This window comes from Centruroides vittatus, unplaced genomic scaffold (genome assembly GCF_030686945.1).
Source record: "Centruroides vittatus isolate TY-2023 unplaced genomic scaffold, ASM3068694v2 contig_628, whole genome shotgun sequence".
Lineage (NCBI taxonomy): Eukaryota > Metazoa > Arthropoda > Arachnida > Scorpiones > Buthidae > Centruroides > Centruroides vittatus.
Window position 1 is genome coordinate 1,589,863 of NW_027122385.1, and position 20,143 is coordinate 1,610,005.

The 20,143-nt window shown below is 27.4% G+C and overlaps 1 protein-coding gene across 1 annotated transcript in view; it reads right to left on the minus strand.

Annotated features, from left to right (window-relative positions):
* The window catches only part of LOC136979468 (synaptogenesis protein syg-2-like), a 176,380-nt gene that overhangs the window by 20,987 nt on the left and 135,250 nt on the right, over positions 1 to 20,143 (minus strand). Inside the window, exons 8-11 of the mRNA XM_067275477.1 lie at positions 18,978 to 19,189; positions 9,776 to 9,863; positions 8,647 to 8,783; positions 7,737 to 7,890 (exon numbers count right to left, since the gene is read on the minus strand). Coding sequence (XP_067131578.1) covers positions 7,737 to 7,890; positions 8,647 to 8,783; positions 9,776 to 9,863; positions 18,978 to 19,189 — 591 coding nt within the window. The remainder of the gene's footprint in view (positions 1 to 7,736; positions 7,891 to 8,646; positions 8,784 to 9,775; positions 9,864 to 18,977; positions 19,190 to 20,143) is intronic.

Consider the following 20,143-nt stretch of genomic DNA (forward strand, 5'->3'; position numbering starts at 1 on the left):
GTGCAATCACGAGGAACACAAACTATTCTCCACAGCAGAGACGACCTTTCTTTAGAGGCTACGCCTCTGCCAAATTATGTAAAATAGTCTAAAATGTCCACAAGTAAAGAATATATGCGCGTAACAAGTAAAGAAAGAATGGCGAGTAAAGAAGATATTTTTATTATCTGTTTACGTGTTTTTACGTTAATACTGTATTTCCGCCAGCCCTATTTTACAAAGAATTCATTAAAGTTTTGATCTAAAGAAAAACAAACAAAAGACCTTACAGAAAAAGTCAAAAAAACTGTTAATAAGCAAGTCAACAAAGGATCTATCTTTAGATATAAAAACTATTAGAAACAAGGTTTGCATCGCGAGAATAAGGTTTTTATAAAATAATAATAATAAATTTTATAAAAACCTTATTCTCGCGATGTAAACCTTGTTTCTAATAGTTTTTATATCAATAATAGTAATAATTATTATTGATGTTTATTGTACAAAAATATTATAATAAATATTTTCTTATTAAAGAGGAATTAAATGTTTTGTGTGAAAGCAAATTTTTATTCCATTTTACTAGGTTTCAATAAAGTATATATAAAGTTTCTACTCAAATCCTTTGTTTGTTGTTTTTGTTTTGTTTTCTTTCGTTTTAAATTTTGTTTTAAATTTGTTTTTTGTTTTGTTTTAAATTTAAATCTTTTGTTTTAAATTTAATTACTTTCCTTGGCCTTTACGTGCTTTACAGTATGGCACACTGACAAAAACAGCATTTGATTTAATATGTATATAGACTATATACTATTGCACATGTTATTATTATTATGCACATATGCTATTGCTTCTCCAACTTTTCAATTAGTTATTTCTTCTAATTAGCAGTAATAAATTTTTTATAATTGTTAAATTATTAAAACTAAAAATTAAATGTTTTTATTAAATTATAGTAGTTTATTGTTATTAATCCATAACCACAAATCTACATGGCTTTGAAAAAAAGAAACAATTATTTATTTATTATTCATTAACATATACAGTATAATACATGTACAAAACTATATATTTAATAAATTTTTTCCTTAATAAATTTCATAAACTTTATAAAATATTAATAAACTGAAAAAAATCAGAAATTGTTTTGTTACACAATCAAAATTATTAAAATGAAAAATGATAATTTTAATTTGAATGGTGTTATTTATTTATTAATTTTTGTACTTTGTACACTTTTGAGGAAATATTGTGCGTGCTAAGGAAAAATTTTAGGTCTTGAAAATATTCTGCACCCCTTTTTTATAAGTTGTAGTGCACCACATTACTTCTTGCTGTCTGAAGAAAACTACGCTTAGTCAAGCACATGGTCAGCAAAAAAAATAATAATAAAAATCAACAAGGCAGCCAAAAAAGCAAATTTCCTGACTTTCCATGACGTTTCGAAACACTAATGAAAATCCCTAACTTTTCCTGACATTCCAGGTACAGTACGTAGGAACCCTGTATATGTATATATATATATATACTTTTACAGCTTTTTTCATTTATAACTTATATATTTATTTATTTCTACGTAAGCATATTCTAAAAAAAATTGTTGTTGACTTACAAATAAACAGGGGAAATAAGAAAGCAAATACATTTATCTGCATAAAATGTATTTACGTAGACATAAAATTTGTCGGTATACAGCGAAATACTTTAACAAATTGTAAACAGATTTCATCTTAGCGTATTCTGTGTAGATAAATAGATATTCGATTATATCCTTGGCTATTTCTCAATGTCGTCAAGTTACATGAGCTTCGTTTCTCTGAAGAAGTTCCAATAACTATGTAAAAATATATTTTTACAGTTAATTTGCATGCAGAAATAAAGACCTAAGTTTAATCGTAAATAGTTTTTCGTTTCTTCTTCATCTACCGTAAGACTTCTTATTCGCCTAGGCTCCATTTTGTTCAAAAGAAATGACGCGAGTCCTCGAAGTTATTGTAAATTTTGGTCGGAAGTACTACTAAAATTATACAATAATTTTTCCGTTAATAACATAAAATTAAAAATAATAATCTGGAATAAATAAAAGAATGACGAATTGAAAAGGAGTTTTCAGAATCGTTTCTATACTGGACGGAGGGAAAGTTCAGTAGCCGAAATGGAAGGGAAGGTCACCATTATAAGAACGAAATTGGACACATATTCCCTTCTACTTACTTTAAATGAAATTAAACAGTAAAATATATGCAAGGGAGTAATCTGCATTAAATAAGCTTCAAAATAATGCATGAAACGTAAACGTTATTTTTCCGTTCTACCTTAACGAATTGGAAATAACTTAGATTTTACCTTAGCCTATTCTGTAGGTATATATGTATGTATGTTTAATATATATAGCTATATAAATATAAATATAGATAGATAAGTATAGATGTAGTCGAAGAAAATAAATCACCAGGTTATAAGAGAAACTATACTATTATTGTTATTTAAATGGAAAGAATGAAAATATGCTTAAACTAAATTACATTAAACATTTATTAAGTTAAACATATTAATATCGTTAAATCCAAACAGAATTCATGACAAGTCAATATTTAATGAAGTTCGTTAATGTGATAATATACAGTATATTTCCATTTATCTTTTCATTTCAGATATTGAATGCGTGTAAAATTTCAACAGATAGGTACATAATAGATGTACTGTACCTATACAAAAATACTGTATAAGAGTTTTGCATATATTCATACTGGATTTCGAAAAGGTAATATATTATTTCATTCATATTGTATAATATAGCTAAGTATCTATTCATTTCTCAACGTTATTTCTATTTATGTGACAGTATATTGTATTTGACTATACAATCATTGTAAAGTTTAGGATTTAGCAAAAAAATGTATAAATTATAGTTCAAAACCATATTATGCTTCTAACATTATTCAAACATACACTTATCTCAAAAGAAGTTATATATAACGTTATAAATATGCTATTTTATAAAATTTATTTTTACTACTGTACATAATATAATCATTTTTCGATACATAACATAAGCTATTATTTCAGAAATAGCACTCAAAGAACAGATAAAAAGAATGAGAAATTTAAAAATTCAATAGCAAATTCACCACTGAGCTTTCATTCATCAATAGTCCACAACTGTAGTCATCAATTATTTTTTATGGAAGTCCGTTTTAAAACTTGTCACACTTCTGCTGTCCGGCAAACTTTATAAACGATTCGTGGTCTAAACTACACTAATTTAAAAGTGATTTTATTTTATTTAAATAAATTAAAACAAAATAAATTCCTGAAAAATGAAGCACGAAACTTTTAAAACAAACTCTTTTACTCTAACTGTGTTTATTCGTATTGTTTTTTTTAAAAATATAAATAATACGAAACAAAGCCTAGTACAATCTTGTGAAAGTTTACGCTTTGGTATGAGTAATGACATTTTTTTACTTTGGAGTACGTAGCTAAACTTTGGAGTGTAGTTGGTACAGTACAACTGATTCTCAGTAGACCATGGAGACAGATAAGTACAAGTCGAGATCTAAATTTATTCTTTATGAAGTTCATCTTCGAGAATACTGCTTCACATATATACATTGAGCCAAACATTGTACATAGTTTTATGGTTAACGTTTTTTGTTCTGTGTATTTACTATCACGCACATATTTAATCCAAAATTGTTCACATTGAAGATTATTTAAAACTGTATAGTTGTTCTTTAAAATAAAGTATTCCTTAAATTTAATTACTTCCATCTTTAAAGCAGCTTTATTAGATTTAAAATCGTTTGCTGCTTCGCTACTCCATTTACCATTGAAGAAAAAACTGTTTCAAAATTTACACAAAGTTCTCTCCTTTTTTCTTAATCAGCAAACCTTGTTTTAAATTCGAAATGAAGATTCATTACGATATCAGTGAACTGATAATTCATTTTCCTCATTGCTGACGGTACTTTGAGGTCCGAGAAAATGTCCTTGAAACATCGAGAAATGCAATAATATTTGAATTTTTTTTTATTTACTGTATGTATGGATGTTAGTGTTTGCATTTGGGGCACAATTTTGTTCACCCACTTTAAAGTTTAATAACTCCTGTGTCTTTTGTTGAAAATTTCTGAAATTTCGCAGGAAGGTTTGTATATTAAGGAATTGATGCTATTAAATTTTTGTGGTTAAAGGTTGAGAAAGTGAAGAGAAGAGGAGAGTCATGTATCATATCTCAAGTGAGGTCGGAGTTAATGAAGATGTTACTGGTTATTAGCATTTCGAAGTTTGTATAAAACCCATCTCTACCCTCAAAATTAAGATTTGCAATTTAATAATAATAACAATGTAAAAATTGTTCTTAATAAAATATAGCAGATAGGGCCGCACACAATTTTAAATGTTGTTGTAGGAAAAGTTATGTAATTCACTGCAGGATTTTTTCCTTTTGTCTTTACAAAAAATAATAATAATCAGGAAGACGGAAAAATTGAATTTCCGAAAAAATAAATTATAAAAAACACAACATATAATAAACAAAATTAATAGTAATGTGATACACAAGATATAATTTTTTAAGTTTTATTATTAGTTTGAATTTTCAATAAAGTTACCTCATGAAATTAAAAAGTTAATAAAAAGAACTAATGATTTCTTTGGAAATCTCTTTCTCAGGACTACTAAGAATATATTTACTTTTAAGAATTTAAATAATATTTAACCTAGTTTAAGTTTATATTTACCTTCCTATTACATTGTTTACAATAAAATTTGTTAATGTATAAGTTAATATGTTGTTTAGTTATGTACAGCACATATAATATACCTAAAATACTCTCAGGGCTAGCTTTATATATCATCAAAGTTTTCTGAAGTAAACAAAGGTGTGAATAAGTACAGTACAGTAAATCTAAAAATTATGAGTCGGAAGTAAACGCGAAAATCAAAGACCAAATATTCTATTCTAGTAGAATAGACAATTATAAAAAATAATGTGCAGAAAGATATTGAAATAATAATGCATTTAAAAATTATTTTAGTATGTGAATTCCATTAATTCAATTTTGTGTTAAAAATTTATTTTACGGTTAATGATCCCAGAAATTTTTGACTTTTATTTTTAAACCAGTTGAAATAAAAGGACTTCTTTTCTATTCATATTATTTTCTGCAAGATAAAATGTGATCGAGTTTGTCATAATCGCTTCAACGCAACGTCCAAAAATATAAAATAATTCGCATTTTAAAAATTTCCGACATTTTAAAGTTTTTAAACGTAGATTTAATTTTATTTAATCTATTAATTACTTGATTTACCACATTATATATTTAAATCAAAACTGTTGTAAATACCAGCTGTTGCGTAATATCAGCAAAAATATTTAATTGCCATCATTACCACGAATTGCCTCACGTTAAATTTATGATATTGTTTTCGCTAATTTACCGATAAAAATAATTATATCCATGATATTGCGGTTAAAATTATCCTTAAAAAACTGCCATTGGTTTCTTTCCATAAATTTTGTATAAATAAAATTTATCGAAATGATGCTATTTTGTAGAAGTCATTTAATGAAAAGGTTAGGATACTTATGCTAAAATAAAATACTTCGTTAAAGTATAAAATATTTAATTACTAATTTTAATAAAGCAATTATATTGTTATTAAACACAATTAAATATTAATTATTTATAGAATAGTTTTTAAATTTATCATTAGACAATAGAAGAAAAAATAGTTGTCATAAGAATACTGAAAAATGATTAACTCAATCAATCAATTATCATTTAAATACCGTATATACGCAAAGTAAGCCCATGCTCTTATATATATATGAAGATTGCTTATTTTCGAGTTTCAAAAGATGCTTATAATAGCATTCTCTTATTTACGCCAGCTTGTTTTGGCTAATAAGAGCGCTGCATTGTTGCGTCAATGTAAAATAATGTAAATGTATCGATACAGTAACCATTCTGTAACATCTCTGTGGTAGCTACTATTAAAAATAAAGGCCAAAATAGAAAAAAATACTTCCGATACTATAAAAGTTTATTTTAAAAATAGTGAGTGTTAAGGTACTTTGCACAATATAGTGGCGATTGTGCCTCATCTAAAAGAGCATGCCCTTATGTGCGCGGAGAAAACGATAATTAAATATTTAACTAATTTTAATTGAAATCTTATTATATCTTTTATGTTTCTCTTTCAATTTCTATTTTTATAACGCTCTCCGATATTCAAAGAAAATTTTTCATTTAATTCTATGTAACCTCGAAAATAAGTGTGTTTATTTAGTTCCTTAAATATTCCTGCAATGATGTTATAATACAATTATTTTGTTATCTTAAGAACAATCATCTGCACGAAGTAATGATGTGTAAATAATGTTTCAAAGGTAATTGCATAATTTGAGTTAATAGAGATAAAATGAAAAAATATATACATTAAAATAGTTAAGTTTTATTAAATCTACATAAGTTTCTTTTCTTTAACTCTCTTTATAGCAATTCAATTAAAAACGATTTAACATTACTTATTAAATTTCGTATTCTAAAACAGATGTAAAATTAAACTATATTAAAAATATTATTATATTGTTTTAATTTCTACCCGAATGGATCAACATTAGGTGTCTGTAATCTAAATACAGTAATATGAATTAGATATTTACGTTATGCAAGATATTATGTGAGAAGAAAAATCTGTTTCTGGAACCAAAGAAAATATATATACCTCATTAGTAGTAATATTATCAAATATATAATTTCTATAATCTAAAATTATTACAATACAGAGTGGCCCAAAAGTCATTCAATTATGCTTTGTCTTATGTTCCCGGTACATTTGTGTGTTTTCTTTTTGAAAATTGATAAAGTTTGCAATTTATTGCTTACAAGCTTATAATTAATAAGATATTTGAATAAGAGTAATTTAGTCTTTATATTGGCCAATTATCTTTTTGACTGCTCTATATAATTAGAGAACAAAATAATCGTTCAATTGGTGAAAGTATTTAGCGTTAGTTAGATCACTACATAGATCAACTATTTCCAATCAAATTTTCCTTTTTTAATTTACTAAAATCAATAATGCAACAAAAACATTAAAATTGAATTTCAGACACTGGAATGTTTAAATAAATTACATTTGTTAATAATATTTTATAATTTATGTTAACACTGTTGAATTTATAATGTATCGTGATACCACGATTCGAATTATTTGTTTTAATTTTAATTGTTTTAATCGAAAATTTACATGAACTAATAGAAATATGCTTATTGGATTAATTTCAACGTAAAGACTAAAGAAAACGAGCTTATTATTGAATATAAAAATGTTTTACGAAGTCACGAAATAACAATATTAGTGTCATTATTTTCAAACAAAAACATTAATCTGGTCGATGATAATGAAGTAATTTTATATTATACTGTATAACAAACATTAGTGAAAAGGGTATAATGGCTGAATATCGTGTTTGTTCGAATGTAATTTGTAGATCAGATTATGCAGTATTTATGTATTCAAGTAACCGAAGTAATTACGAAATGCCTAATTAACAAATCAGAATTGTCAATAACTTCGAATTATATTATATAAATTTGCAAATTGGCTTTAAAGTTCAAAAATCACGTTAAAAGGAAGACGTATGACCAGTGAGAATTTTTAATTACTTTTCCTTTTAAGCGATTATGAATTAATTGCGAAAATTCCGACTCGTACATTAATATTCATCAAATGTTACTACTTACAATAAACAGTTAAAATAACTGACGTTTCCAAAGGTTGAGTAATGGCAGGGCTCAGTGCTCTGCAAGTGTAAGTAATTCTGTTATCGCTGGCATCAACGCGGAAAACCAACTCACTAGAGACTCCATTTCCGGATACAGATACAGAAGCATTGATCTGAAAAATAAAATATAACTCTGTACTAAATCATATCTTAACCGTTATTGATATGAAATTTATTAAATCATTAATCTGCCTCCAAAAGTTGATTGCTTAAATGATAAAATTCTCTAATAATTTTTGATTTTTGAATCCGTACAAATACATTTCTAAAATTTTTATATTAAAAATAGTTTAAGAAATTTTACTTCAGAGATTTTAAAATTAAATTTTAAATTTGGTATAACAAATTAATTAGCTTTTTAGAATAAACTTTTTATTTACGAAATTAAAATATAACAACAGGAAGTTTAAAATGAATGGAAAAAAAAAGCAAAAAGAAAAATTGTTTAAAATTAAATTACTAAAATTACAAAAACATATTTTTCTTGTTTAACAAGATAAATTCTTTTAAAGCCTTGAATTTTATATTCTCACTATCAAAACAATATCACTAAATTTTAATCTATTTATTATATTTATATTTTAATAGTTAACTTAAATATAATTTTTGAATATATTTATATATTTTGTTAAATTGATTAAGTCTATGTCCTGTTCTTCATCAAATTTAAATGAAAGGAAAATATTCTTCTTGAATTAAAAGAAATTCTTCTAACTTTATTCTTTTTTTTTTACATTCCTCTCAATATCTTCTGTTAGCTTTCCCAGTAGACATGCTTTTAAAATTTTTAGTTTAGCGTATAGGCTATGACGAATAAATGTCTAAGATTCAAAGAAGAAAGTTAGCAGACTGTATCGATCGACACTCACCTCTCTTCCTCCTTTATACCATTTTAGGTTGGCTGGTGGATTACCGCCTAGAGCGACACATGTTAGACGTTGAATGTCTCCTTGTTTAAGTTCATTTAATTCCTCGTATCCAAGAATAGTCAATGATTCTGGAGGATCTGAAATTTCCGACACAATTATCGAGTGATACAAACAAAAGAGACCTCTTCATTGACACCAAATCTGTTTTCAGATTTAACCAGTTTAAGTGTTAAGTAAAAGGAAAGGCAACAAAATTGGCTTGATAATAAAATGACGTAAGTGAAAATGAAGAAAAGAATAGCAAAAACTGTTGCAGTATTAAAATGGAAAACATGAATATAAAAAGAATTTTGCGCATAAATTTTTTTATATTTAAGAGTGTTAGATATATTTGATTAAAATAATTATGCTAGCTTGATTTTTTATATATTTGATTAATGAAAATTAGATTTACTGATTTGATCTATTGTATACATCATAGAAAAATCATACATTGAATGAATGACATTAAAGTTGAGTATTTCGGTAAAATATTTTATATTTAAAAGCTCTGTTTAAATGTTTTACTGCAGGATTTTTATAAAATAAATCAATTAAAATAAAAAAATATTTAAAACTTTATAAAGTTGAAAAACATTTATCAAAATTTCAACATAAATGAAAGTCGAAGTATTAAAATTCACAAAATAACACGTATATATATTTTAGAAAAATTTAAATCAAAATATCATTATGGTTTACAGATTTAAAAAAATTTAAATGTTTTTAAATTTAGACAAAATTTATTTTAAAAAATGCATATTTTAAAAGTCTTCTATTTAAAAAAAAATAAAGAATTAAATTCTAACTTTAAAATAAAATTGACTTTGAGATTTTATGTTGCATAATGAAGTGCAGTAGATTATATATATTAAATATAAACAAATTAGTATATATTAATAAAAGTAAGATATAAAAGTACATTAAGAAACACTATTCATCTTTACAGGCAAAAAGTTAAATATCAAATTAGTTAGCTTATTCGTAAATTATTATCTTGACGGATGCTAAATACTGAATAACGTTTATCGTTTAACATTATTAGTATCGTCATTAAATTAACATTTATGAAAGGTTATCGTATACTTACACTTAATGATTATAGTATGAGTCTGGACTACAGGAGCTCGAAGAGGAGTTGCAGAGCCATAACAGGAAATAATCTTCGTAGTAACATCCTAGATTAAGTGAAATCCGTTTTAGGAACATTCATCACAGAATTTACAAGTTAAATTAACAAGAACTCATATTAAGAATACTTAAGCTAATTTGGAAACATCGGTAAAATAAATTATAATTACTTAAATATATAAATTGTCAAATTAAAACAATTTATATTATATTTAAAAATCATAAAGAAAACTAAAATAAAATCACAATTCAGAGAATATAATTTATTTAGAAAAAACGATAACATCGATCGAAAGAGGTTTGCATAAAAGGAGAATCATTTTAAAAAATAAAGTTTGATATATGAACGAATTCAAATGATTGCAAAATTGTTTATTTAATTAAAATTTCAGATTTTTTTTCCCTTATAATTTAAATAATATAATGAAAATACTAAATATGAATAATTTATGAGGAATCAATAGGGAAACAGATGCTCTTATCAGTATTTTTATTACAGAATGATTCAATAATATCTATATTGTTAAGGAAAAAATAATTTAGAATTGATAATATCAAACTTTAATATTTTATCAAATTAAGAATGTATTTATTCAAGTTGATTCTTACAAGAAAATAAATTAAAATTGTTTTGAGTTGTAAAAATACATTCACTAAGTTTTTTTTTAATAATGTCAATTTAACTAATAAAAATAATAATTTATTATTATTTAAAATATATTCGAAGTATAAAATTTACAATTTATTCAAATTTGGAGATGCTTGGGGAAATTTTAACACATTTTAAAAACTCTCCAAGAAAATTACTTTATTTTCAATTAATTTTATATTTCAAAATTTAAATTTTACAATATAAAATTAATTTATTTAAAATATATTAGTGACTTTTATTTTCGTAGTTTTAAATTTTTAGTTAAAAAAGTAAAGGTGGATTTTGTAAAATGTTTAGATTTGATAAAATAGATTGATATCTAAATATAAATCTGAAAACGAATTGAATTTAGCATCAAAATATTTGATAAACTCTCATTTGAATTAAAATGGACCATTTGTAAAATTGAAGATTTTAGTTGGGATATACGATATTTTCCTTTTTTGCTTGTATTGATTATGAAACATTTCTCTTTGTAGCCATCTGTACTACGGATATCAGAAATCAATGATATAAGAAACACATTTCTTTTATTGAAAATAGTGATCATTGATTCCCTTATAGTTCAGATACTATATACTAAGTATATTCTTGTTAAATTTTTTTATTTAATCATATTAATTTATATTATTTTGATAAATAAATTTATGAAGAATCATCATATAATAAATATTAATAGAACTAATTAATACTAATTTTATATTGTATACTTATATATATATATATACACATTTCACGTGTAATTATAAATTAAATCAAATTATATTCTAATAATAAGAATTCTTTGCTATGTAATTTAAAAAAATTATTGTTAGACTGTATCTTTCATTATTATTAATAAAAACATCAAAACTGTAAAAAATACTAAATTATTAGTATCTTAATAATTTAAATCTGTTTAATAAACTGTGTAAAATTATACCGGTATGAAATATTAATGTTTTATTTAAATCGAATTAATTAAATTTAAATATAAAGCAAGATTGACAACAGGTGATTTCATCCTGTTATATTATTTTTTATAATAATAATAATAATAATAATAATAATAATGTCTTCCAACACTCTACAAATTATTGACATCCTGTATTGCAAACAAAATATACAAACATGTTGAAGAACACGACATTCTAACAGAACAACAAAAAGGTTGTCGTAGAAACCACAGGGGATGCAAAGAACAGTTACTCATAGATTCAGTCATTCTACGGCAAGCACACAGACAACACAGAAACATACACATGGCATATATAGACTACAGAAAAGCATTCGACAGTGTTCCACACAGTTGGCTGCTACATATCCTACACATGTACAAAATACATCCATCACTCATTGCATTCTTTCAAAACACTATGCAGCACTGGAGAACAACACTACATCTCAGGGTTAATAACACTTCCATACAAACAAACCAAATTTTTATTAGGCGAGGAATTTTTCAAGGAGATTCCTTGAGTCCTCTCTGGTTCTGCTTAGCCCTGAACCCATTATCCAACATGTTAAACAACACGCAATATGGTTACAATATTAGACACAAAAAAACAACACAGTTTACACTGTCACATCTCATGTACATGGATGACATAAAACTTTATGCATCCACACAAAAACAACTTCATCAACTCCTACAAATCACACATTCATACACCAAGGACATACAAATGGAATTTGGCCTAGATAAATGCAAAACAGTTCACATAGAAAAAGGAATCCTGAAGAAAGAAGATTTTGCACTTGGAAATGGAGACATTATTGAATCCATGGAAGAGGGCGAGTTCTACAAGTATTTAGGATTCCAACAGGCCAAACTAACAGAACATACACAAATAAAGCAAAGATTAATTAAAGAATACCAAAGTAGGTTAAATGCTATTCTCAGAACACAATTAAATGCAAAACACACAGTTAAAGCAATAAACACATATGTCATCCCAGTACTCACATATTCTTTTGGAGTTATACATTGGACTCACACTGATCTTGAGCAACTCCAAAGGAAAACAAGAACAACACTTACTAAGCATAAACAACATCATCCTAAATCCGCCACAGAAAGATTAACCCTTCCACGTAAAGATGGCGGACGTGGCCTGATTGACATAGTTAACCTTCACTACAAACAAATACAGTCACTGCGAGAGTTTTTCTACAAAAAACAAGAAACATCACAATTACATAAAGCAGTAACTCTAGCAGACTCGAATAACACACCATTAAACTTACACTCACATCATATGGACACAACACAACATATAAAAAGCATAGACACCATTAAGCAATCGTGGGCTCGAAAGGCACTCCATGGCAGGCATCCTTACGATCTGGCCCAGGATTTTGTTGACAAAACTGCGTCAAACAGCTGGTTAGCTCGGGGATGCCTCTTTGGGGAGACGGAAGGATTCATGATCGCCATACAGGATCAGGTCATAAATACTAAAAACTACAGAAAACACATACTCAAAGATGCAACACTCACAAATGACACATGCAGAAAATGTCACATCGTGCCAGAAACTATACAACACATCACCTCTGGCTGCAAGCTCTTGGCACAGACAGATTATTTACACAGACATAACCAAGTAGCAAATATAATACACCAAGAGCTTGCAAAGAAACACAAATTAGCAGACATCCACGAACCATACTACAAATACATTCCACAGACAGTATTGGAAAACAACACGCACAAAATGTACTACGACAGAGCCATAATCACAGATAAAACAATTTACCACAACAGACCAGACATCACACTCATTGACAAACACAATAAAATCACATACATTATAGACATATCCATTCCAAACACTCACAATATACAAAACGCATGCACTGAAAAAATTAGCAAGTACACAGAACTCGCCCAGGAAATAAGGCATCTGTGGAGGATGGATGGGGTGCTTATTGTACCTGTAGTTCTCTCCTCTACAGGTGTCATACCACACACACACTACACAAAAGCCTGGGCACATTAGAATTGAATAGAAACACATACATCACTCTACAGAAGGCCACTATATTGAATACATGTCATATTGTGAGAAAATTCCTGAATACAGACACACACACTGATACACTTCTTTAATTTCTGTTTTGGTTACTATGCCTTGACTTTGGTCCGGCATAGTACTTAGCCACCGGTGTTAACCGAGTATATCTAACTTAACCCAACATAATAATAATAATAATAATAATAAAAGTTTTATATATCTACTTTAATTAATAATACAGAATACAGTAGATGAAGATAAGTATAATATCAAAAACTTTTCTTAACACTTTATATCTTAGAAAAGTAAGAACTTATATCTTCAAGGATTAATCTTCATATATTAAATTTGTCTTATTTGAAACTTTATTTATTTTGGTGTTTTTAAACTCTGTCATTCTTGTTTTAATTGATAATTAACAGTTATTGAAAAATATTCTCATATTCTTTATCAGTTTCAAAAGAAATGATGATATATGAAGAAAAAACGAATATGAAAAATGAATATAATGATGTCGACATTATTTTGTACATAAAGCAGTAGTATGTGAAAAACATATTTAAAAAATATTTTTAAAACTTAGTTTATTAGATTCAAGTTAAAAATCCTGAAATCAAAAAAATATGTTTTTTTTTTATTTTTTTTTGTTTTAAGATTAATCAAAAATAAAATTTAAATAAGCTGGTTATTTATGATTTACTTTTGATTAACCTTAAGAAGCAGTCAAAAAGCTGTCATTGTATCTGATTATTCTTACAAGTGCAAGATAAAACTAAGTTAGTTATTAAAATCCTTAGATAATAAAAAGTTTTGAATTTCAGAAGCTTACATTTTAACATAACTTAGCGCACAAAACAATGCGAATTTCATTATTTATGAAGCTAGTTCTTGGCAAGAAGTATCTACATAAATATGTCTGTAATGAATCTGTAATGTAATGAAATACATATATTTGCTAAAAATTTATCTTGTAAAACGTTTCTAATGAAATTACTTTCGCTATTGTTTCATCATATATACGAAGATATACATTTATAAAAAAAATTATCATTAGTCTGTGTTCTCTCTCACATTGTCTGCATTTGATTCTTAGGCTCAATATGAATCAAATTATATAGGCCTATAAAAAATTACAAAGTAGGAAATAAATAAAATACTGATTGATAAAGTCTGATTTTATGTGAAAAATTATAAGATTGTAAACATTTTTATGAGAGGAAGACATAAAACAATGACAATATTTGTAATATAAATCCTATATCAATCTTATAAAAATCCTCTGAAATATGTTTCTTTTTCGATAATGTTAATCAATATTATATTTCTTAGATTTTTAAACCTGTATTTTAAGTACTTTAGTATAAATAGACATCATGAGATTATTGCGTTTACTTTATATTCCTTCTGTTTATGGCGCTCATGCCTAAAGTGACCTGAAAATAATTCGCTCTATACACGTCGTATTATTTTGTATACTTATTACTGTACAGTGACAATCACAATTATAAAAAAATCTATATAGGCCTATATAAAATAGAATTTCTGTCCGTCTGTTTGCTATTTAGTTCTAAACATTTCGACTGATCTGTAGCTAACTTTTCATAGTTATTCTATAGGATCCTGAAAAAAATATAAGCTATCGGAAAACGTGAACACCGCAACCTTCCCATTATTTTAGTTTCTTGACAGTTTGTGATAAACATGATAATGATGGCTAAATAATCGAACATTTAATATGATTTTTATTTTAATGTTTTTTCTTTATTACTTTTTCCCGAGCAGTGCCTGGTATATCTGCTGGTATACAAAAATTTAATTAATTATTAGACAAAATCCCTTTTATTTATGATTATTATTGTCGTTGTTAATTACGCAATAGTTAACTTAAACAGTAACGCTATGGTTACAATACTTTATTACGCCATGCAATAAGATCAAAAAGTCATTCCGACGAAGTAAATATCATATAAATGACATCAAAATTATTTGATTTAATTTCCATTTATACTAATTTCAGTTTTTATTTCTAGGTTTTCAATCAGTTCGATTTATAATCTTTTAGATTGTTTTTCTAGTTAAACTATGTTCACTTCATTCTTTAATTTTTTTTCGAACTCTAACCTTCTGCATGCATAAATTTTGTTACAGTTAAAAATAAGATAATAAAGTTCGTGTGTAAGGACCGAATTGAGCCGGTCCGAGTTTAAATTTTAATTATTTCGAAGTCCTCTCGGGAGATAACGATCGAGATCCGCGATAACGATCAAGTTTCGAAGGATGTACAATCTTCCGCCGTCAAACTCACTTCCCTCCTTCTCAGGATCCGACCTGAGTCACGGAATTCAAGTCATCATCCTCTATCGCGATTGGTGATTGTGGCGGAAGAGACTTAGAGTATAAATAGGGGGAAGATCTCTAAGAACGGGGTAGCTGACGTCCGAAGAAGACGAACTGCCCGGCGACACCGTATCCGACTCGAAGGCCAAGTCGAGACGCCGAAGCCTCCGCCGACAAGCCAATCCTGCCGCCCACCTGTCGCTCCGCCAGGAAAGACGTCCGAGTCGAAGTATATTCTCGATCAAAATCGATAACCGAGAGGTATGAATCCCCTAACAATTGTGAGCTCTCTCTCTCCCGCGATTAGGGACGGGATGCGTAGCGTTTCTGTAGTAGTTCCTATGTTCCAATAAACCATTATCTGTGTTGTCCTGTTATACGGATATTGCCTTTCTTTATCGACGACCCCACACACACCCTCCTCCACTCGACCTGACAAGTAACTGACCGATCCCGACAAGTCGGGATATCGCGCAAAATTAGCCATCCTTGACAGTGGGGCGGGTCTTGCCGACCTATTCGCCGAGAAAAAGGAGGTCCGACTTCCGTCCTACCTCCCGGCGTTTCCCACACGTGTAATTTGATAGACAGATTCAAAAAGGTTCCCCATCCCTGCCTGTGAACCGTTAGAGATTCTTAGTTTTAAATTTAAAATAAAGAATCGATACTTTAATATAAATAATGTAAATATGTAAAAATGAAAAAACTTTCAGCAAAGATGTAATAATAACTTCTTACTCGATCTCCTGGTGGATTCTTTAGTGATAAGCTTAAATTTTGCTGAAGAAAACTAATCACACAGGGAACACACCAGTAATTAACTATTATAATAAATGGAAATGATTCAATTTGTACAGTACATTTGTGCATCAATTTCCATATCTAGAAATCCAATATATTCCCTTGTTTTCTATACATGACTCGGAAATTTCTTCTTTCCGTTACCACCCAACATCGCTGCTGTAGACCTTACTGAAGCAATAATAGTTATAGAAAAAGATATTCTTTGTATCCGAGGGATAGGAAGAGTAAAAATCGCAATATACAACATTTACGCTTTTTAAACTGGGAATGTGTCTACACGTGGAAATGATCATCGATGTTTCGTATACCTAATTTACATGTCTCTTTTAAAGACTTCATCTGTCAACGCGTTTGACGAATTGCTTTTAACTGTATATCTTCTAACTTTATTTTTTCTTCAAGAAATTTAAAAGAGTTAATGTGCTATGTTTTAAATTACATACAACAAAGGCATTATATAAAGTCTGGATTCTTTAACGTTCGGCATGATGGTTTGTGGTTTCTTTATGTACAGTACAGGCTTTTTTCCATTTTTGACTTTTTTCAACCCGTGGCGCTTATAAACCCTTTTTAATTAAGTCCATTATGGATTTGGTAAGCCCACAAAGGAGCGACCAGACAGCAAGGCACTGATCCTATCTGGGATGCATCACCTCCCAGAAAAATTTCTAAATTTTTCAACCCGTCCGGATTCGTACCAGGTCCCCAAAACGGTAGGATGACATCTTAGTCGTTTGACCCCCATGGGGTGACTGGGTGGTGAGAGACCCAACGTAGACAGTCCGTGCATAAAAAATTTCTGGTAAATTGATCTCCATCTGTACCTACAGGTTCTCTTTGTTGTGATTTTATGTTCAATTTGTGAAAAGTACTAACAATTTAGATGTCTCTAAACTCAATATTTTAAAACATCTGTGAAATTTTTTAACTCTTCCTATCCCGCGGATACAAAGAATACCTTTATCCATAATTATCATTACTTCAGTAAAGTCTACAGAAGCGATGTTGGTGGTAAGGGAAAGAAGAAATTTCCGAGTCAACCCACAAATGTAAAATTCTGAAGGTATTCGGACTTGAACATGTGAGGCAAGTTAATTCTTTATCAATATTCTACTTTGTTTGTTTGTTCATGATATGGTTCTCGGTATTTTGTTTATTATGGGCTAATAGTTATTTAAGGGCGAGACATTACGTCTCTATATACATTTATTTATTTTTATAAAAATTAGTAATAATTAAATAGCGCCTCAGTCATTTGACCTGAAGTATGTATGGTTCGAGTTGATATAAATGAAGCTGGAAATTAATTTGTTTGCTTTTTTCTTTTGAAAACTTTTAATAAAGTTATCAATAACCTTAGAGATATATTGAAAGGTTAGAACCGTACTTTTAAACACGAAACAATTAACTTATTTTATAGCATTTTCAATTCTAGATATAAAACCTTTTTGTTGATACATTAAGGTTTGAAAGAAGACAGTTTATAGAAAACGGATTTTTTGAACTTCCGTGCATATAAATAGGAAATAGGAACTGGACGATAACTTTCTATAAACATTTGTGATAAATTTTTCTTTTTTCCTCCTTTTAATATTAAAATTAGTTGATATTCATTTAGTTGTAAATTTTTTGCATATATATAAATAATAACTAAACCTTTGATTACTAAAATAAGGTAACCGATAACTTATTACTTATTTCTAATTTAGAAAACTTATGAGTTAGTTAAAAAATTATATATATATATATCGTCAGTATAGAACCATATGCGGCTAATTACAAACGGTTACATAAAATAGCAAATTTTGGTTGGGCAATCGAATGTTGGTGAAATTTTCATAACCAGTTTTCTGAAAATTACGGTTTCGTAGGTAGTCGCAGATAGTTCTCTACGTGCGATATATGTAGAAAAGAATAAGTATTGAAAAATCATACATAACCAATCATAATAATAATTTTATTCATAACACGTGATCTACATAAAATACAATATAAGTCGCAACATAAAAGAAATTTAAATGTAGACTGTGTTATATACATGATAGTGGCTCAATTGTGCCGCGCAACTGCTAGTTATGACATAAAAACTATAAATCTTAAATTAAAATTAAATCAAATATTACCAAAAATTAGAAGAAAATTAAAACGAATGAAACTTAAAAAGAAAGAGAAGAATTTTTGATAAAATTCTCTCAAATAACAAAAAATTTTCAAATAAAATCTTTTTCCAAATTTCAAAAATGTCTATATTACTTTCATTGAAAAACTTCGGTATAAAAAGATTTTTATTATCGGATAGAACTGTATTTAAGAAAATATTTAAAGATTTTTTCATATAGATGTTGGTCATTCAGTCAAATTTAAGAATTTACCTGCCTGTTGATAGTAATGCTGAGATTGGAGGATGTCACCCATCCATCAACTGTCTGAAAACTTTCTGTTTCCACAGATCTGACGACATTTTTATTCACAACCCACGAAAGTTGTGTAGGAGGATTGCTGATGTCGCTATGACAACGAAGCGTGATGGTCTCTCCCAGATGAGCTTCACTTGGACCAATGATTGTCAAATTCTTCGGATTGACTAATGTAAAAAAATAAAGTTGCTTAAAAAAACAACAATTTATTTTTAACATTAACTGAGAATTTTTTTTTAGATCCGTTCCATAAAAGTTCCTTTATCAAAAAATTACCTTCTTAATAAAAACAAAACTTTAAAACTTTTTTGAAAGGAACTTTTCTTAAATTAGTATAGTATAGATTATTTACGTGATGCAAAGAATAAGAATTTAAAAAAAAGCCATTTTAATGTATTTTCTGAAAGTAAATATTAATCTATCTCTTTCTATTATTAATTTCAGGTTTTTCCTGTTTTTTTATTTTATATTTAATGTAATTGTGTTTTAAAAAGAATTTGATACGCCTTTATTTTTTTAATATTATTAAATTAAATTTCGTTGATTGCTGTAGTTCACAATTTTTTTAGCACAGTAACTTAGTACTTTATACAAAAAATATTTAAATAAAAAAATAATCCTTCGTATTTTCAATATATTACGGTTTTAAATTTTTTTTAAAAAAAAAAAGAAGAAATTATAATAAACATTAAATTAGTATTTAAGATAAATTTTTAAACATCTATTTTAAATATTATTTTACGAAACAGAAAATATATTTAGTTTATTGTTTGTTATAATTTAATCATTTCAAAAAATTAAAAACTTTTCAAATAAATTTAATTTTGATATTTTCTTTTACTATAGAATAGAGATAAAACCTTTACATTATCCTAGATTTTGTTTAATTTAAATACCGGTATATTAATTACTGAATTCAATTTAAAACACAATCTAAATTAAATGAATTTATTTATTATTTTTTAGTTTATCCAGATTCTGATTGGTTTTATTATTCTGACAACCTTTCTTACAATAAATATTAAGATCAGTGTTTGAATAATCCACTTTTATATACAAGAAGGACTATTTTGGATACATTTAAAATCGAGTTTTGCAAATAATCAGAGATCTCACTTACT